Below are 21,161 nucleotides of genomic sequence, written 5' to 3' on the forward strand. Positions count from 1 at the left end.
ACCAGTGTTCAGGTAACTGGGACGAGATCACCAAGCAGGGAAGAGACGGGTCCTGAGCTGAGCCCTGGAGCTCCCAGTGGATAGAGCCTGAGGAGGTGAGAAGGAGCAGCAAAGGTGCTGAGGGACCAGGAGACCCTGTGTCTGAACACCTGGTGGTGATAGCCCAAGTGAGGGCAGATCGGTGTGTCAAATCCCCTGAGGGTTCAAGAAAAGAAGAGGGCTGAGGACTGATGGAACTTGGGGGTGGGGTGCCTGATTCTGATGGTATCTGGTTCTCTGGGCTTCTTTTCTGGAACTGACCACTTCTGAGACAGTGCCTGAGGCTATGAACTCATGTGTGGGCACCTGGGGTCCCCACTTTCCTTTCTCAATGTTTACCTAATACACTCTTCCTTCATTTCACTAAGGACTGGCATAGACTTCAAGCACAGCATTTGCCTGCCTCTGAGTCTTAGTTCTTCTTCCGCTGACAATATTTTTCCACCAGTGACCAATGGTTATCTTACAATATCTGCACCCAGGACACACTTGCCCAGGACTTCTTAGGATGAACCCTTTTGAAGTGGCTACACATTTTCTGTCCCTTCACCTGTCTGGGACTGCAAAGCTTCCAGTATGTTTTACAGGTCTCATCTATTTAAATTTTAAAGATCCTGGACTTTGAATTCAAGATGGCAGACTGCTATTTGGAGTACAATCTGGCTGTCTTGACTAAAATTTAGCGTGTGCAGTAAGGTAAAATGAGCACACACTGCCTCCCCCTTCCTCTAAATCACAAGCAATGACCAAAAAGATACAGAGCTTGAAAATAAAAATAACCAGAGTGGAAAACCAGGAGGAGATTTGAGAAACTCAGGAAACGGTGAAAGATCAGCAACAGAGGGATTGCCTAAAACCATGAGCTTGATTTGACCTTGACACACAGAACAAGATATACCACAAACGGAGGGCATTCAGAATGACACACACAGTGAGTCTTCAAGTGGTCATGGCTCTGCTGGCACGTTCTGCATAAAGCATGGGGACAGAAGGGGATGTGCTGGGTCCTCCTGCTGGGGCCCCACACAGTGTCCAGCAGCTGCTGTTGTTCTGGAGAGAAGCAGCCGGGACCTCAGGCAGACAATCGCCGTCACCTCACCTCTCCCAGCCGAGAGTGACATTCCATACAACTGGGGAGGGTGACATCAGTGTGTGACAGTATCCTGGGACAGCACCTGGCTCCAAGTAGGTGTGTCATAGATGCCAGCTGTTGTGATTACCTGTTGGCCTAATGCGGTGGCCCGGTCTGCATTTCTCTTGCTCCAGACATAGTTCTGCGCTGTACTTCATAGGCACATAGTCCCCAGGCCTCAGCTCCCCGATCTGATGCTCTCCTTGGAGATGCCTCTCGGTGCCCTTTGGAAACGTGAGCCCAGAGCATCTTGAGCACCTCTCCCTCAGGGGTGTGATCCCGGGGGTTGGTGGGCGGGGCCGGGGGCAAACATTGACCTTGAACAGCCACAAGGGGAAAGCCAAGCAGGAGAACCTGATAGGAACATAGGGGTTTTGGGGGGATAGGGTAACAGACCCTACCTGGGCGGGGCCTCTGGTGAGAACAGGAGATACATGTTGGTCTACGATGCTCCAGACTTGGAGACGGCATGGTTCCACAGAGGCCCTGGCTCTTTTTTTCCTTAGTGGGATTCCGACACAATTTTACGTCACATCCTTTGTAAACTCTTTTCCCAGTAATATTCTCTGGCCATGAAATCACTTTCCTCTTGCTTTTTAAACCCGTTTGGCTTTGATCCTTGGTTAATGCCGGGCAGGACCTTTCCTGATCACAACAGGCTCCAAGATGACAAATTCCTTTGTCCGGGGGCCCTGGCTCCTCCGTGTTCAGGCCTTCCACCCGGTCAGGTTTACAGGGAGCAGCACCAGTCTTGCATCCTGCATTTCCACACCAGTGATCCACTGCCGGGGAGGCTGGGGGGCTTCTGGGTGCTCTTCCTGTGGCCTCAAGGCATCATCAGGTGCAGCAGCGGTAAGTCAATGCCTGGTTCCAGTCAGCCCAGCTGTCAGGAGTAGCCAGGCCACCACGTCCCTCCTGAGTCTGTGTCATCCCTGCCCCGTGGGATCTGGGGCACCTAACCAGCGAGTGCTGTCTCCTGGGCCTGGTTGGCATCTGCAGCATTGTTAAGATGTCTCCTTCTGTTTCCATCAAAGGGCCCACCCCAGCTAGGGTGTGCCACCCCAACAGCCTAAAACCCTGGTGCCATTGGCTCACCTGCTGGGGTTTCCCCACACGGCTGCTCAAGGTCAGTGGTTTGCCCCTGGTCCTGCCCACACCCGAGGAGGAGGTGCTCATGGGTGATCTGTTTAGAACCCAACAGATGCCCACAGAAGAAAAGCACACTGCTGTTTGGGGCAGAGTCCGATGTCCTGTGTCACATGCTGTTGCTTATCTTCTACAGGCTCCAAAGTTTAAAGGGGAAAAAATGGGAAGACATTTTTGAAGAAATCCACCCAGTACTTTTTTTTTTTTAGATTTTATTTTTAAGTAGTCTCTACATCCAACATGGGGCTCAAACTCACAGCCTCAAGATCGAGTCGCACACTCCACCTACTGCCAGGCCGGTGTCCCCACCCCAGTACCTTTTTAATCTGCAAATTGAGAGAGTTGTTAGCTGGGATACACCACTTTGAGAATTAGTGTTTTGATGGTTACAAAATACACTCACTCTCTGTGCCCTCTTAGAATGGGGCAGGATGACAGCAAAGGAAACAACCAACAAAACTAAAAGGCAACCAACGGAATGGGAAAAGATATTTGCAAATGACATATCGGACAAAGGTCTAGTATCCAAAATCTATAAAGAGCTCATCAAACTCCACACCCGAAAAACAAATAACCCAGTGAAGAAATGGGCAGAAAACATGAATAGACACTTCTCTAAAGAAGACATCCGGATGGCCAACAGGCACATGAAAAGATGTTCAACGTCGCTCCTTATCAGGGAAATACAAATCAAAACCACACTCAGATATCACCTCACGCCAGTCAGAGTGGCCAAAATGAACAAATCAGGAGACTATAGATGCTGGCGAGGATGTGGAGAAACGGGAACCCTCTTGCACTGTTGGTGGGAATGCAAATTGGTGCAGCCACTCTGCAAAGCAGTGTGGAGGTTCCTTAGAAAATTAAAAATAGACCTACCCTATGACCCAGCAATACCGCTGCTAGGAATTTACCCAAGGGATACAGGAGTACTGATGCATAGGGGCACTTGTACCCCAATGTTTATAGCAGCACTCTCAACAATAGCCAAATTATGGAAAGAGCGTAAATGTCCATCAACTGATGAATGGATAAAGAAGTTGTGGTTTATATATACAATGGAATACTACTTGGCAATGAGAAAGAACGAAATATGGCCCTTTGTAGCAACGTGGATGGAACTGGAGAGTGTGATAAGTGAAATAAGCCATACAGAGAAAGACAGATACCATATGTGTTCACTCTTATGTGGATCCTGAGAAACTTAACAGAAACCCATGGAGGAGGGGAAGGAAAAAAAAAAAAGGTTAGAGTGGGAGAGAGCCAAAGCAGTTCTCTTAAAAACTGAGAACTGAGGGTTGATGGGGGGTGGGAGGGAGGGGAGGGTGGGTGATGGGTATTGAGGGCACCTTTTGGGATGAGCACTGGGTGTTGTATGGAAACCAATTTGACAATAAATTTCATATATTTGGAAAAAAAAAAAAAAAAGAATGGGGCAGGATGCTGCTGCGTTTGAGCAGCGGCCTCAATCTAACTGCACCCCAGAATGGCCTCGGGAGCTTTCAACAAACATCTATAGCCATGCTTACCTGACACATTCTGGTTGACCTGGTGTTGGATGGATTTGGGCATGGAAATTTTTGTAAAAGCTCCACAGATTATTCTCAAGGACTTCTGTGAGCCCCCAGGGGAGTGTCCAGGATGGAGAAATCTTCCACATTCCCCAGCAAAGGAGCAGGCCAGAGGGAGGGGGTCCCTTGGCAGAGAGGCACTTGGGAGAGGCCCAGCTGGACAAGATCTGTGTCCTGCCTCCTGGGGTCAGGGCTACCCCCCCTGCCACTGGAGCTGATCAGGCGAACTTGGGAGGGGATGGTCGGTCACTGTTGAGGAGCTCAGTGAAGGTGCCAGAATCCACTGCTTCATCAGCACCTGCTTGAGTCCATCGTGACGGCTGCCACCACACACTTGTTCCTGGTTACCCTGGGCACCCTGGGGTGCCCTCACCCTTCATCTAACCCCCCACCAGCTGTCTGGTCCACAGTGCTCCGCTGTCCTTGCTTGGCACTACCACCTCTGATCCCCAGTGCCACCCTCCAAGAACCTGGCTGGCTGAACCCACTTGCCATTGTGATGCCCAGGGGGCTGGGGACTCCCTGCAATTGTCGGACATCACCTGCTCAGCTCACATTACTGCAGACCAACCCTCCCAGGACCTAGTGGCCTAAAACACTTATTTTGATCACAGATCTCCAGTTTGCTAAGGGCTCAGTGAAGACAGCCATCTTTGTTCCCCTTGGTATCATTTGGGTCAGACAGAAAGGCTGGACCAGCTCATCTGAAGACTTGCTCATTCCCCACGTATCTGACGAGTGCCCTGGGGACTCAGACAGCTGGGCTCCTGGACTTCCCTCTCTCATCCTGGGCTCTCCACATGGTCTCTCCAGTACACCGGCTTTGGGGCAGCCAGGCTTTTTTTTAATTGCGGTGAGATTCACATAACATAAAACCCACCATTTTAAATGAACAATTCAGTAGCATTTAGTATATTTGCAATGTTGTACAAACAGCACCTCTAAGTCCAGAACATTTTTATCACCCCAAAAGGAAACCCATACCCATTAAGTGCCCATTCTCCTCTCCCCCCAACCCCTAGTAACCACCCACCTGCTTTCAGTCTCTATGAATTTGTCCATTCTGACATTTTACCTAAACAGAATCATGTAACATGTGATCTTTTGTGACTGGCTTGTTGTACTTAGCATAATGTTTTCAAGGTTTGTCCACATTGTAGCATGTGTACTTGATTTCTTCTTGTGGCCGAATTGTATGGCTATACCACCTTTTGTTTTCCTGTTCATCTTCTAATGAATACCTGGGCTGTGTCTCTACCTTTCAGCTATTATGAATAGAGCTGTCGTGAACATGTGTGTGCACACACATGCTGGAGTCCCTGCTTCCAAGTCTTTGGGGTGGATTCCAAGGAGTGGAATTGCTGGCATATGGTAATTTCAGTTTAACTTTTTGAGGAACCACCAGTTTTCTACAATGGCCATATTATTGTACACTCCTACCATCCATGGATGAAAGTCCCCATTTCCCCACATGCTTGTGAACACTTATTTTCCATTTTTTAATCATCACTGTCCCAGAGGATGTGACTCACTTATCAGCCCTGGGCTCCCAAGGCACATGTGTGAGAGAGAGTCCAGTGGAAGTCTTATCCTATGCCTTTTAGATCTAGCCTGGAGCCAGGAAGCATCACTCCTGCCATATGCTAGTCATCAGAAAAGCAAGTCTCCATAGCCAGCACATGTTCAAGGGGAAGGGCTCCTTGGTATCTTCATGACATTTCTCATCCAGTGCTACTCAAAGTGCCAGCCTGTGGGATGACAAGGTGCTCACACCAGCACACTGCTTCCTCATCAGGAGAGTCTGTTGGCTGACGCAAGCGAGTGCTTAACTATTTAGCTGACTTACATTCAGACCCAAGCTCCTCATCTGGGCCTGTGACACAGGGGAAGGGCTGTGGGGCCCCTCAGGTCTTGCTGGGAACTAAGCCACCATTTCATGCCTTCAACTCTCTCCCAGTCTTTATGGGGCCCTCTTTAGGAAAAAGAATAAAGAATATGACTATAAAGTCAGGCTCAAAGATGAAGAATTAGAAATCACAGCGAATCACCCATTTTTCAAAGTTGACACATACCCAGACATCAAGAATTCTAGAAAAACAACACAATGGTTTCAGTGGCTGTGCTGCGCGTCTATAAGGCTTGGGCTCTGTGCTGTCGGATCACCCTTTGCATGATTTCCTGATGCCATTCAAGAGCAGAAAGATTCCTCAATCTTCTGTCCCTTGATCAAACTTTGAATTACTGATACTTCACATTTCTTTCCTCTTCACAACTCACACTGGCACGGACATAAGTTTTGGGAACTTTTGTCAAATGTGAGGAAACCACCATTAGGTTTCTTCCACGTGTGAGATGTAGGATTCCAGGACATATCGGGAATTCCTAGGCTAATCTTTCACACGCTTTGCACTGCACAAGGCACATGCACTTACAGTTGTATGTGCCGCACAGCCCAGCATGCTCCTAACAAGAGGAGATTTCCATCTTGAGCAGGCATGGATGAGAATCAAGTCTTGTGCTTGTAAGTTTACACATCCAATGACTGGAAGAATTTTCCACAGACTAGCCTCTGGCTCCAAACATTTTTTTTTAAGTTTATTTATTTTGAGAGAGAGAGAGTGCAAGCGTGTGCACGAGTGGGGGAGGGGTAGAGAGAGAGAATCCCAAGCAGGCTCCATACCTTCCATGCAGAGCTCGACAAAGGGCTCAAACTCACGAACCATGAGATCATGACCTGAGCCGAAATTAAGAGTCAGACGCTTAACCGAGTGAGCCATCCAGGAGCCTCCCAAACATTCCAAATCTTGTCTCCCTTCCGTGCCTCCCCTCCTTCTAGTCAGCATGGTGATCAGCATGGCCGGCAGCGAAGTGTCCTTCTGAAAGCCATCCTTTCTCCCCAGGAAGACCATCAATAACCCAGTAAACACCGAAGTGACAGCAAACCACACAAATACATCCTACCCACTCCAAATATGTCCCCAACTCGACTTCACCTTGGCCAAATCCCCAAAATGCCCACATCACCTCAGCACCACCCAACAGAAGAGGAAGTTGGAGTGGAGAGAGACCAGCTTTAACCAACTGCAGCTACAGAATCTCACCCTTGCAAATTTTATAAAACCGTGGGCAGAGGCAGATTCACTGCCAAGGCCGGCCATCAGGACTTAGAAGGGGTCTTGGTGAGTGAGGGGCCTAGAGCTAAAACTTCATTTCAGTAGAAGTCCACCTTTAACATCTCCATCAAACCTTTCCTGCTCCTTATCCAACCTCCCTGCACCTGATGACCCTGCTTCCCACTTGCATGAGCGAACAGAACAGACAGCTTCCACCTGCCCGCCTGTGCACTGCGTCTTCTGGGCACCACTCTTGACTTACCCCTGCGTCCTATGCCCCCTACCTCTCCTGCTCTGATGGATCATTCCCTCAGCATAAACAGTACTTCTCTCCTGCCTCCACACCCACTCCATTACTGCTCCCTTCTCTGCTGTTAGTGCAGCAAAACCCTAGTGGGGCTTTCCAGCTTTTTCCCCGGTGGCAGGTCTCTGGCCGCTGGGTGCCCAGGCAGCACCCCCATGGACTCCCTTCTCTTTGAAATTCATCAGGATTCCCCTCTCTCTGGGTCTCCTCCTTCTGCTGGCAGCTTCTTCTCATCTCCCAGGACCTTGCAATACCACAATGTCCCTGGCACAGCCTCAGTCTACCTCCTTTCCTCCCTCAGTGACCAGGCTGGGACCTGAAGTACTGGCTGTGTGCCAAGGACTTACAAATGCTCATCTCTAGTCAGGATGTCTCCACTGAGCCCGCAGCTGTATACCGGGTGTCCCCTCCACATTTCCACCCGGACATTCAGTCTGTGGTGTCCACCCCACCGTGTTCCCACCAGAGTCCTTCATTAATGACACCTCTGGCCCTTCATTCTGGCCAGAGCCTTGAGGTCCTCCTGTCTCTCACCCACAGCCCATCTGTTGGCATCTCCTGTTTTCACTACTTTCAACCCAAGTTCACAATCTGACTTCTCGCCCCCTGAGTTCTGTGCCACCACCATCCACTGCCTGATATCAAGTAGCCTCCCCAGCCTCCCGCTTCCTCCCTTGCACACAGGCAGGGAGACTGTGTCCCCTGTGGCTCAAATCCTTGATGGTCCCCATCTCAGAGAAAAGCCCACAGGCCCTGTGCTTCTTAGCCACCTTCCCCATTTTGTAGCATACATTTATCCTGTTCTTTTGTCCCATCCCCACAGCCAAAGTAGGCACTATTTTTGGTCACCAGTACCTGGAATTGGTGCCAAGCACATTCCAAGGGTTGAATGAGGGTCCCCACAGGCAGGGCTCCGAGCTGGAAGGGCCCCCGATGGGGCTCACAAGGTGTACACAAGCTTCTGCCTTTGGGACCTGTGTCCTGGTGACATCCCCTTTCCTTTTGGTCACTGTGTCACATGGAGCAGATCCCTCCCCTCCTAATCTGGGACCCTCTGCTCCCGACCTCCTTCTGCTGCCTGGTGGGCCAAAGACCACAGTTCCCCCTAACCTGGGGGTCAGCTGATTCTGACATCTGACCCTGTGGCCTGCCTGCTCCCAAACCTTCCAAAGCCCTGGCCCCCGCCCCCCAACAAATCCACACTCCTCCCCACAACAGCTCAAGCCCTTCCCAGCCCTGGGAGATCAGAACAGGGCTGCCTGGAGATGGTGAGGTAGGGATGGAGTCCTAGGAACCACTGGACCAGCCAGCCTGGCCTCCCAAGTACCTAACAAGGGGTCATGCACAAACCTATTACCCACACGCATGAAACCAGAGACCCCAGTCTGGGGAGCATCTCACTTGCCAACAGCTAAATTGCCCAAACCCATGAGATCAGCCCCTAAAGCCCAGTGGCTACATGCCCCTTCCCAGCCAGGCCCTCTCTCGCACATCCTAAGGGTAAGCCATCAGTTTTATTTTGTATGTTCTTTGCCGAAGCCCACCAGTCTCCCCAACCTCTTGCTCCTGGCTTGCTATATCCATTTCAAAGTCCCTCCAGTGACTGATCGGAAACACCCTGACATGTAAACTTGGGGAACAGGATGCAAGTCAAGGGAAATGTGAAGTTCCGGGAATGTGCCAGGTGATTCAGGTTATGGGTCACTGGGACAGCACATCAGAGATCCATGTAAGCCAGGCAGGCCTGGCTAGAATTAACCCCCAGCACACAGAGGGTGCTCAAAGAACAGGGGTAACTTGTCCCAAGGTGTGATTATGAGAAAGCCCGGAGGTAAAAATAAGTCATGGGCTGCGTATTGTGATGCACTAGCCACCTGCATCTTCTAAAACATCTCTGACCAGGAAATCGGCTTTCCACTTGGCATCACCAAGGACCTGAGCTTCTTGAAATCCACTTTTGGGGAATGCTGGACAGGCTGGCTTCTGAAAACCCATCATCCTGACCTCCCTGGGAGAGCTGGTCCCTTCTGTCAGTTTTTAAACTTAAGGAAAAAAAAAAAAATCAACGTTGCACATGTGTATAGTCCTAGAAATAGAAAATATAAGGCTTGCTGAATTCCCATCCTCCACCCCCACAGAAAACCACTAAACTTCCAGCGTTTTCTTCTGCATTTACCTCCACATTAAAAAGAAATTTTTTTTTACTGTTTATTTTTGAGAGAGAGAGAGAGAGAGAGAGAGAGAGAGAGAGAGATCAGGGGGAGGGGTAGAGAGAGGGAGACACAGAATCCAAAGCAGTCTCCAGGCTGAGCTGTCAGCAGAGCCCCACACAGAGCTTGAACTCATAAACCAGGAGATCATGACCTGAGCCGGTCAGATGTTCAATCTACTGAGCCACCCAAGCGCCTATACCTCCACATTTCTAAATAACATGCTCACATTGCTCTCTTGACTTTCCAGTTTACACATTATTTAACTTCCCACTAAGGACGATGAGAACGTAGCCCCATTATACTCTATACATACGCATGCACGTACTCTGGTCTCCGAAGAGTTCTGTCACCAGTTTTTGCCAGAGCAACATTCATCATTATTTATAACAATCACAGCTGAGTCATGTAAGGTCTCTGGGCTCCTCTTAATATTTTTTGTGTGGCATTAATAAATGATCTATTTTAATTTGCTTACTTTTCTATCTATGAGATTCATGCCCAAACCCTGGGACAGAGGCATGGATCAAGTGTGGACCCTCTGAGACCCATGAGACTCTCACTGCCCACACCACCCACAGCTGGCTGCATCCCCCGTGACATCCCTTCCCAGTCCTCTCCTGAGTTTCCAGGCCTCCACGTTTTTCTCTTCTTATTCCTCTTCTTCTGGAGCCCTCCTTTAGGCAGGTTTGAGAATGGCTGTAAAGGAGATACGTTTTTGAGACAGCTGCAGAATTTTCCCGGGTATTTCTGTTGCTCTGCTGACTGCTGGAGTGCTCTCAGTTCGTTCCTTCTTTGGAGCCAGAGGGCTCTCTCAGTTTGCCTTGAGGACCATGTCCCACCCCCAATCTGCCTGCGGGGTGGGGGTGGGCTTCCTGCTCCTGTTCCTTGCTGTGGCTTCTTTCCAGAGCCATCTCTTCTGGCTGTGGGCTCCTGCTGGCAGAAACAAAACCTCCCAGATCAACAGGAGGTGCTAACCAGGGACAGAGGTGCATTTAGCGGGTTCCAAGGCCACCACACTCCTGTGCTCTTTGCACACATCTGCCTGTTCCCCTCCACCATACACCTCTAATTTCCTCCTAGGATTTCTCATCATCTTCATGGCAACTGTGTGGTCAAATATTCTGCCCTAAAGGTGGGAAGGAGGGATGCTACTCTCCTGCCACATTTTCAAACACCTGAAGACGTATCGAATGCCTCCTCCACACCAGAGTTGGATCCTCCCATGGGTGGGATCTGGGTCTCTGAGATGCTGCCCCTCCCTGCCCCCCAGGACCCAGGCACCCCTAAGGCAGGCACAACTGAGGGACTCCCTCAGGGCTGGTGTTTATTTCTTCCTATCTCCCCTACATGGGTGACCTCCTTGCTGCCAGCAAAGACTTGGCCCAGCAGGCACACCTTCATCCAGGGTCAGCCCGGGGGGCTCCCAAGGCACAACCCGCCAACAGAAACAAGGAGAGCAACTGTTTAGTCTGGACGTTTGACCCCCCCCCCGCGGAGAGAATGGAGGGGACGCTGCACACAAGAGCCACCTCCTCCCTCATCTCTTCCTAGCTCTGGCCAGGGAGACACTGTACCGTTTTTCTGGTTATACAGGTAGCACTTCGGAGAACTGGCGAAACAGAGAAATCCAAACTTTCATACGATTGGTTTAATTTTTTTTCAGCAGGAGAAAAAAGAATAAAGTTACAAGATTCTTTTAATATTTTCACAATGTTAAAACTAAAACTGAGCTCTAGGCTATGTGTGTAAGTAAATCTAAAACACAAAAGGGTTAAATAAGATCTTCTCTTTTAAAGATACAAGAATTTAAGCTTTCCTTACATTTAACAAACTTCACAGAACAGATACTGCAGGGGAACAAGCCCTCCCCCCACCCCCAGCTCTACCATCAGGAAGTGAACATGGGCTGCGAGCCCTGTGTGCCACCAGGCTCCCCAGAGAGCCTGCCTCCCATCCCTGCCTCGAAGCAGCAGCGGTGGGGCCTGAGGAGGGCCGGAAGGGCGCGTGGGTGGCCTCTTCGGGATCAGAGCTTGGCGGGGGGGGGGGCCTAGGCGGCCGCCTCACTGAGGATGGCCATGTACTGGCCAGAGGGCCGTGGCTTGACAACAGTGGTAAACGCGGGCAGACCTGGCCCCTCTGCCCTGGGCTGCCTTAGAGCAAGACACCAGTCTGGGTCCTGAAGCAAGAATAAGGCTGGAGATTTTGCAGCGGATTCCACTCTGGTGGGGGTGGGATGGAAGGAAGAGGCTGGGAAGAGCATGATTTCCTATTTCAGTATTCCGGATCAAAACCACTTGTAGTTGCAGGTGTGTAGCTGTGAACTGCAGACAGAGTCGAGCTGCTTGTTGTGGTATAAAAGGGAAAGTTTGCTGGGTTAACTATTCCAGTAGCCTGTGTGTGGGCAGATCCAAGCCGCCTCTGCAGGAGCCTCCGACTCTCACCAGCCTGGACCAGATGGGGTCTCTGGGCCACTCAACCCTGTTCAGGCTTAAGGCAGGAATCTTAATCCTGTCCACCCTCCCCGCCCCTACCCGACCGGTGACGATTCCCTAACACGGGCAAACAGGCCCAGAGCCACCCTCCCCACCTGGCCTGAGCTATCGTGGCTACTGACTCCTTTCTGCCCGCATGAAGAGGGACAGGCTGATAAATGTGCCTTCCCACCCCACTGCCAGAGCAAAGGTCTCTCAGAGCTGGGCCGGGCCACGAACCACTGTTCTAGACAGATCAACCCACAGCTCCTCTGGCGTATGCTGCCTGTCCGTCCTAAACCTATGTGGTAGAGGTTGTCCCTGGACTACAGAGCTGCACAGACACAAGGGGCAAGGCCATGGCACCATCCTCTCGGCCCACAGAGGGCTGAGTGGGTGCCACTGGAAGGGGCAGAGTCTGCAGACAGCAGCTTCCCAGACTCTCCCCAGCCTTCCTACTGATTCCCGTTGGCCATGAAATGTCTTTTTAAAAAATCCCAATATAGAAATTTAGCTGCAGAGGCCAGTTTGTAGATCCCAGCCGCAGCTGCTGTGCTGTAATTAGCCTTATTTGATCAATTGCCAGATCCCTGCACTTGGCAAATGGCAAACCAGAGCCAGTGGGGTCAGGGTGCGCCCTGGCTGCTTCTCACGACCGTGGGTCCTGTGTAGAAAAGATGGGTCTTGTACATGGACTAGTCTTGAATGGAACTAATTTTCAAAGTGAGGTTATTGTTTCTCTTCTCCTGTGATGAGAGAGTTTTTTCATAGCAAGTCAGGTAAAAAAATTTTCCTAAGAACCTGCCCCCCCCCACCCCCATTTCCAGCTCTGTGGGAGAGCAAAGCCACCACCCAGCCCAGCCACGTGGCCAATCTCAACAGCCTCCTGTGGCCAAGGCACGCGTGGCCATCAGGTATCCTGGCTACTGGGACTAAGGATAAGTGAAGAGGTGAAAGGCCGAACATTAACCAGAGTTTCTGGCAAAGCCATGTGCGTCATGGGAACTGTAACACCAGCTTCTACTCCTCTATTAACTCAGAGTCTCCGTCTGGAACACTTTCCGCTTAAGGCTTTTTATAAGTTTGACTCCAGCAGTGACAGGTATGTGTTGTTTTAAATCCACTAGCCATGCTCAAAAAAAAATATTCTTCACGTTTTAATTTTATACAATGGCTAGCAGGCACCTTAGTAACCAGCCAGAAATCAATTTCAACCACCATCAACCCCTAAACACTACAGTACCAGGATGGCTGGCTAAAGAAAGGAAACGGACTGGCTGTAGTCTGACGCGTGCCCAGTACAAGGTGTCTGGCTGACTTTGTCCTAAATAAGGCTAACATTAGTGAACTAAGAACAGCGTCATGTGGCGGCCATGCCTGGCCTTCAGGAGCACCCCTCCCCAATGCGCTGGCAGGAGCGCCCCACTTTCCGGTCCAGTTTCACCATTTTCATGATGGCTTCCTCTCGGCCGCGGCCCATGTGGTCAAATGTACAGTCATGCTGCTCGGGGAGGCGATGTAACATACAGAACACATAACCTGCAACAGTGGGAGAAGCAAAGAAAACAGACTGTTAGGTGGGCCCCCAAATGTCCAAACCCCAGCTTTCGTTCTGGCCTGGAGGATGGAGGGGCATCTCAGTGAGCAGACAGTGGCGCACAGCAGGCACTCCTGCCACCGGAGAGAGTTTACACAGCGGCCGCCTGGGAGGAAGGGGCCTTTACCACAGCTCCTCCTCCAGGACCTCAGAAGGCCAGTGACTTCTCACTGCTGCAGTGAGACACGCTGCCCCCTTCCCGGTGGGGGTGGGGGGGTCTGAGTCCCTCCCTCCCCACCAAACAGGCGGGAGGGCAAAAAGCTGCCAGCTCAGCACCTTCCCAGCTTGGGCAAGCTGTAACAGCCACAGGACACCCACCATTTCTAAGAGGCAGAGACGGAGCAGAAACGATTATGGCTTAAATTACATCCTGTACAGTGAGGGCTTAGGGGGGACAGTGGGTGTGATCAAACCACAGCCCACAAGTGAACGGAGACTCTCAAAGAAAAGGGGATTATTTCGAGTGCCAGAAAAGGTATTACATATCGCCAGCCATCTCAAAGGAGCCTGAGGCTTCTAACTCCACCTGGTAGGTAGGAGGCTACAGGACTGCTCCCTCTTCCTGGAGCAGAGAAATCAAGGGAAACACTGATGAGCCTGGCAGAACAAAGGACTGAGGAGAGGCCAACAGAGCAAGGAGATGGTGCAGGTGAAGGCCCTCTGGTAGGAAATAATAAGAGGTGGCCCTCAGGCAGTCAGCAGGAGGCTCAGAGGACAAAGGTAACACAGAGCTGCCAAGGATGTGGCCTGTTCCCTCCCCATTCTGCTCCATTTCTAGAACTGCTGATGTCTCCAAGGTCTGTCTGGCCCTCTCTGTCAGGGAGGGGGGAGGGAAAGATCCAGGCTGGGAAGCCACCTGCCAGTGCTGGCTGGCCCGTTGCCCCCATTCATCCCATCAGTCTATGTGGCCACAGGCCTAGACCAGGTCCACAGGACCGACCTGTAGGCGAATCTTCCCTAAACCTCTTCTCCCTGTGTGCGCGGGCAGGCATCCCACAACAGCCCCACCAGGCCAAGGCTCTCCTCGAAACCACCACCTCTTCCCAGAGATTTCTTTTGCGCCCAGATCTCACTGCTCAGAGCGAACGGCCAGCCACTCCCTTCATCCATCTCCACAGCCTCCATTTCTTTTCTTTTCACAGAAGAATAACATTGGTTGAAGCAAAGACTGAGTGGCCAGGACAGGCGACAGTTTCAACAGCCTAACCTGTAAGGTTAACTTCATCTAGAGAACACTCCTCAACTGACCCTCACAGCCCTGCTCTGATGCCCTAAAGCCCATGCTGTGCATAGAGCACGTGCACAGGGCCCAAGAGCCTGAGTGACCAGGCTGACTGGACCATCCGCTGTGAGAGAAAACACATTATTAACTGCTTCCCAGGGAGAGCAGGGCAATATGTTTGACTCTAAATTGGGACTGGGTTTAAGGAAAAGAACAGAGATGAAATTTTTGTCTCCTGAGAAGCCGAGTTCCCACTTGGTCCAAAAGCAAAGTTAAGATTAATGAGCTCATGTGTCATATTTACTGATAAGTTCATTACTCGAAGATATTGGATAGTGTTGTCTTTGTCCTAAAGGACTTCCCAGCCTAAGTGTGGATGGCCTCAATATACATCCTCCATCTAACCAGCACAGCTGTCCTTTGGGGCAAGCCTACCTGTGGGGAGAAGGGCTCTGATGGGGCGCTGGCAGCCTGGCACCATGACATGCTGGTAGGCATTTTCTGCCACCAAGTCCTGACATGCTTCTGGAACTTCGGCATCTATAAAAAGGGCGGGAGAACCCCCACTGCCCCCTTCCCTCCTTGTTTTCAATATACTGAGATGATGTAGGAGAAGGTCCCAGGGGCTCTTCTCTGCTTCTGATGAATGGTGCCGGCTGAATCAAAGTAGCAGGAAATGGATTACCTCTGAAATTAACTGAGCCCTGGCTCAGCCTAACACCTCATTAGTCAAAGGCAGAGTGGGGCAGAAGGGAGAGGCTCCAGCCTTGTCCTCACTACACACCCCGCACAACTTTGCTTAGCTTGCCTTCCCCTGGCTACAGAGCAGCCCCCCTCAGGGATCTGAGAGCCTCAGGCTCCGTGTGGAAAAGGAAACAGGGCGTGACAACCACAACAGCTGCCTGATGCTCTCTCTACACACCCGAGGATTCTCCATCCAGCCAGAAACACCTCATTTCTCCCTCCGAGTTCTGTGTACCTCTGTCAGACACAACTTGACACTTGGCTTTGATTTCTGTAAGGTAAAAACCACTACACAGCAGCTACACTTGGGTGTAGCACGGGTAACAATTAGAATATATGGCATTGTAATTCACTGGGGAAGAGTGTCTGGGCAAATTCTAGAAGGCTAGCTTCCCAACTTGCTGTACTGAGGTTAGTAGCTGGAATAAATTAAGTCAATCCCCTCTCCTGTCAGGGTCACTCACCAAAAGGAAGTTACATGCTGGAACTTGTCCCAAATGCTGAGCAGGTATGATCCACTGACAGCAGCCAATCGGCTAAATGCATTTTGGTGTCAGTATTCGGGAATGGGTTGCTCTGGATATAGACGGGGGTGGTGGGGGGCGGGAATGACCTGTGGGTAGACGAATCTCTATCCTCTTTTCTTGGTACCCACAGATCTGTTTCCAGAAACTATTGCAAGTGTCATGAACTTTCAATTATTCTCTGATTGAATTCTTTAAACAGAGCTGGGTATGGAGAAATGAGTTCAGGCTGCTAGGGAAGATGATTGTTCTTAATTTCAGTGATGAATACAGTTTAAAAGCGCAAGGGGATTTACAGCCTCTGTCTACATCCTCCACAGTGTTCATTAGAAACCAATTAGGGCCTTTCCAGAGAGGGTCAACCAAGGCAGTGTCCGAAGGGATGAAAGCACAGAGGACAATGAATTGATCAGCTGAGCTGCAATATGGGTTTGGTATCATCACCAGAGGATTACACAATTCTTTTGTCCCCTAATTTAAAAAAGTTATATATCAAAACTGAATTCACTCATTAATTTGCATACATACAACCAATCCATACCTACACTCTCGTCATACACTACCCCCATAGTTCAGCATCATGTACTTTAAAAAAAAATTCAATATACGTTTGCCTATAAGAGCTACATACCACATGGTACTCTGGCAGGATGAGGATGGATCAGGGTAGGAGAATATGATTAAAAGGACGCTGATTCCCAAAAGAGAATGAAAACACCCAAAGCCAAAGTTTTTGAAAATGTGACATGCCTGCTAAATGTGGTTTAACCTCAGCCCTTGCCCCTCTGGTGTCACATAACTGGCTGCCCTGCTCCCGAGAGGCCCAGATTCCTGGTTTTCCATGAAATACTGGCGTAGGAGGAAGCTGCAGAGCTCCTATAGGCTGCTGGGGTTGTTTTCAGTACATCTGCACGAAACACTCAAGAATTTGTGTGGGTGTTTCTTCACTAGCTGGCACTGAAGAACAATTTGGGATGAGCCCTTGATTAAAAAGGGAGGGTGAAGCAGCAACTCTGTGTGCACTTTGTTCCATGCCCCACCCCCTGCCCCTCCCTGGCTTCTGGCCGCCCATCCCTCACGCAGGAAGAGGAAGAGGAGGACCCCACAGCAGGTGATACCAGTCAGCCCCCTCCCAGTGAGCTGAGCTGGAAGGTCTCCAGCAGCTACATCCTCAGTTTGAAAAAACCTTCTTTAACTAAGCAGGCAGCATCAGGAGGGAAGAGGATGACTGTGTAGATGGTCACAGGGCTGACCTACTCAGGCTCATCCCAGTGCCCTGCCCAAGCCTGTGGCTATGGACAGCAAGAGGTGGGGGGATACCAGAAGCTTCCCTAACTCTATCACTCAGAGATACAAGAAAGGGTTTTTCCCTCACATGGCATGAGAAATACAGAAGGCAGCATTCAAGTCACTGGCCCTCAACAGAGAAGCCTGGGGGCACTCTTGTAGGACAGGTATTTTAATGGAAACCACTCCTCTGGACTCAGCCCTCCTGATGTGGGCCTGGGGCCTGTGGCACCCATGACCATATGCCATATCAGCCTAAAGATGGTCAACACCCAATGGCCCTGAAAATACATTCCCAGCACAAAATGGAACTAAGGCTCATTCTTCTAAGACTCGAAAAGGTCTGAAAGTGCATGTTTCTAAAAATGCTCATTTGGTGGGAACCAAACTTCTGACTCTTTAGCTTTTAAAGTTAATGTCTGGAAGCCATACAATTCATTCTGATGCCTTCATCCACAGTTAAACTTCACATCTCCTTACACGGGTGCGTGCGTGTGTGTGTGGGGGGGGGGTGTATTTTGAGACTAAACACACAGGATAGAGAATAATTTGTACAAATGCCATCATCAAACACAGATGACACCCAACACCTTGCTCTAAGTGCTATGAAAGTTTTAACACTGTATTCTGTTTCACTAACTTGTTTACAAAAATCCACAACTATCACTGCCCAAGAGGAACACTGGGAAGAAGCCTTACCAAAGACCTGAGAAGAAAGGGTCTGTGTCCTTTACCTCTCAGTAGTGCTGGTAGGCAAGGCCCTGAGGGCACTAGAACCAGATAACTGCCTTACCTACCAGTTCCATCCCTCCACTGCTCCCTCACCCACAAGCCATGGGAAATGGCTAAGGTACTGGGGGCAGGGAGATGGGAGGAGGAGAAACTGGGGGGCAGAAGGAGGGAGCCAACCTTACACTCTGTAGGCAGCAGGCAGGGTAGCCCTTACCCTCTGGCTGAGGCCCTGGGCTCCTCCCCCCCACAGCCAGCACTTCCCTCCAAACCCTAAGAATTAAGCAGGGGCTGGAACTTTATCCATGGAATTTCCTAAGGGAGGCAAAGAAAGTGATGCCAAAATCCACATTCCAAGTCTCAGCCCTTGACATTTTTATTCAATCTCTGTCAGACAGAAATGCTGCTTATCGGCTTTATCTTAGAGTAAAAAGCCCCATTTAAAGTTGGCAAAGTTGGGCAGCTCTGGATAGTTTTAGACTTTAATTAATTAAACATTTGTTTTCTTGCAGGATCTGACCCCCTCCGCCCCCCTCCCCCCTTGAAGGCTCACCCACCGCGGTGGTTTTAGTAAAGTCACAGACCAGGGCAGGCCTCAGCTCCAGCTATTTAGGTGTTTCTACCTCACTTGTAAGAAATATTTTACACTTTCTTGCTCATTTGAATTTCAAATTGTCAAAGCAAAGGTTCAAGCAGAAACTAAAAATACTGACAAGCCTTGGGGACCGAGGCCCTGTAAAATGATCCACCGGTGAGCAGCCTGAGGTGGCAGTGCACGTGTGCATGCTGTCTGTGCAGTCACGTCTGCCCTCCAGCCCCCTACCTGTGCTGGCTGCAGTGTACGTCCAGTTAGGAGGACAATCAGAGACTGTTCCTACACGTGAGCATGGGCTCCAGCAAACACAGCCTACCCGACGCCTCCCGAAGCTTCCTGAGAAACCTCGGCAACAGACACTCCAAATTTCAACTCATCAATAGGCACCACTTCCTATCTTTTTAAAGAATAATGACAAATGTGCCTGAGCCATATGTCTGAAATGACCAGGCAAGCTTGTTAGAAAAAAGAATCACTTTTTTTTTTCCAGCAAGGTAAAAGTTTCTTAAAGCTCAGGACAGCACAGTGACCTCATAGCTCATTTGTAAGTACATGCTGGGAACAGCAGGTGGCTACAGGAAAGCTTGTTGGAAAGCATTAGCCATTTATACTCCCACCAGCAGCAATCCCGGATTACACCACATTCACTGACCCAATGCCCAAGGCAGAATTTGTAGCACAGAAACATATTAAAGGATCTTAACACATTTTATTTCATCAGACCCAGGGTATGGGCAAAGCAGCTACAAGTGATTCAGGAATGGAGTGTGTCTGCTTTGCATTCTCCTCCATCTCTGGCTCTGCATGGTGGAGGGGAAAGCATCGTGCTCCAAGAAACAGAACTGGATCGTGGCTCATGAGTGGCCAACACAGTGCTTAGCTGGGCCGGGGGAGAGAATGGGTGGATGGGCAGGGGTCAGCTGCCCAGGGTGCTGGAACCAAAGCCACAGATCAAGGTGGGCATCGGTCTGTTTTTCAAAGGGAAGGAGAGCCTTCAGTTTGTAAGAGCCCATTCTACTCAACAATTTAATAAAAACCACTAAAATATACCAAGACAATTCTAAAACAGAAGCAATCATCTGTTTTCCCCCAAATCAATTATAATACCAGTTAATACAAGCTAAATGTTAGAACAAAAAAGCAGTGGGACAGCAGGCAAAGATATGGGAGCCTGGTGCCCTGAGCTCCTAAGGTGGCTGTGTGCACTCAGCAAGTGGCTCTGGGAGAGGAGACAGCAGCAGAGGGAGAAAAAGGTGTCGTGGTCCAGTGTAATAACAAAGCTCCTGAAGCAACTTGCACACATGTCATTTTAAAAGTATACAAAATTCACCACTCCTGGAATCCTTTATTGTTCTCTAGATAGCTCCCTTCTTGCAAAAACTCTACTGACCTCTTTCCTCTCCTCTGGGGGGAATGTCTGCCTTTTCCCAGTAATGTCTCCTATCACCCAACTCAGGCAACCTTGCTTTACCTGACATTCACAGAACAAGTCCTGCCCCCTTCACTCTTGCCTCCACCCAGGAAAAGCCTAGTCCTATTTTTGCCACCGTGGGTGGGAGGTAGGGCAGGGCACCTGCATCACAAAGGATACCGTGCCATCAATTCTGACTTGTGAGAACCCTCCAAGCATGCCCGGTAACACCTCAGCGCACAAGGAGAAGGGAGTTGGCTGCAGGCTCACATTCTGCTGGGCTGTTTTATCTACAGATGAACATATATTTAAAAACTAAGAGAAAATGGCTCAAGGCAGTTTTTGCCACAGGAATAATGACTTGCATTTTCAAACATCATTCCATTTCAGTAGCAAAGGCAGGCAGTATTAGCCTCTTGGTACCTGAGGCAGTTTTAACGATCCAGAAAAACCCTAGCAGGTGCCTGCACTCCCAGCCTCTGCTCCATTCCTTCCCCCCACCACAGGCCTCTCAGGGTCTCCAGATAATAGTGAGGTACTGGCAGGAAACTTCCATTTCTTGGGTGACCTTATCCTCCTCCCAACAGGCTGGAGATTTCTCTTTCAGCATTTCCTTGTCCTTTAAAGGACTACCTTCTCAAATGGAGAACCCTCCTAGAAAACTAGCTCCAAAGCTGCACTGTAGGCAAGAAAAAGGGCCCCACCCACCCCACCCAAGAGCCACTGAGGGCACAGCCTGGGCCCAATGCAGCAACTTAGCTGCGAGGCTCTCCAGAGAACTGTGGCCTGTTTAGCCATCCCTGAGGCTACACTGGCAAGAGCAAGTTCACCCAAGTCACAGAATGTCAGGGGGCCTCCGACTGTAAATGCCATGTGTCTCTCTCCAGAACAACACTTGGAAAGGAAAGGAATACTTTTGCCATTTTTCTCTGTTGGCCTTTCAATCCATATGGTGAGGTCATGGGAGAGAGTACGAAGATGACAGATCGGAACTGGGAGGTACCTATGGCAAATCCCATAAACAGGGCAACCTCAAGTTCTCTTTCTGCAAAACCCAGTGAGA

At 50.0% G+C, this 21,161-nt stretch overlaps 1 protein-coding gene across 5 annotated transcripts in view; it reads right to left on the minus strand.

Moving 5' to 3' along the window:
• Positions 1 to 9,529: 9,529 nt before the first annotated feature.
• Positions 9,530 to 21,161, minus strand: part of ZFAND3 (zinc finger AN1-type containing 3) — a 323,061-nt gene continuing 311,429 nt past the window's right edge. For all 5 annotated transcript variants that reach the window (XM_053222859.1, XM_027057837.2, XM_053222858.1 and 2 more), the window contains one exon: positions 9,530 to 13,528. In XM_053222859.1, the coding sequence (XP_053078834.1) occupies positions 13,374 to 13,528 (155 nt within the window). In that variant the 3' untranslated portion in view covers positions 9,530 to 13,373. The remainder of the gene's footprint in view (positions 13,529 to 21,161) is intronic.

The sequence above is a fragment of the Acinonyx jubatus genome, chromosome B2, assembly GCF_027475565.1.
Source record: "Acinonyx jubatus isolate Ajub_Pintada_27869175 chromosome B2, VMU_Ajub_asm_v1.0, whole genome shotgun sequence".
NCBI classification, from domain to species: domain Eukaryota; kingdom Metazoa; phylum Chordata; class Mammalia; order Carnivora; family Felidae; genus Acinonyx; species Acinonyx jubatus.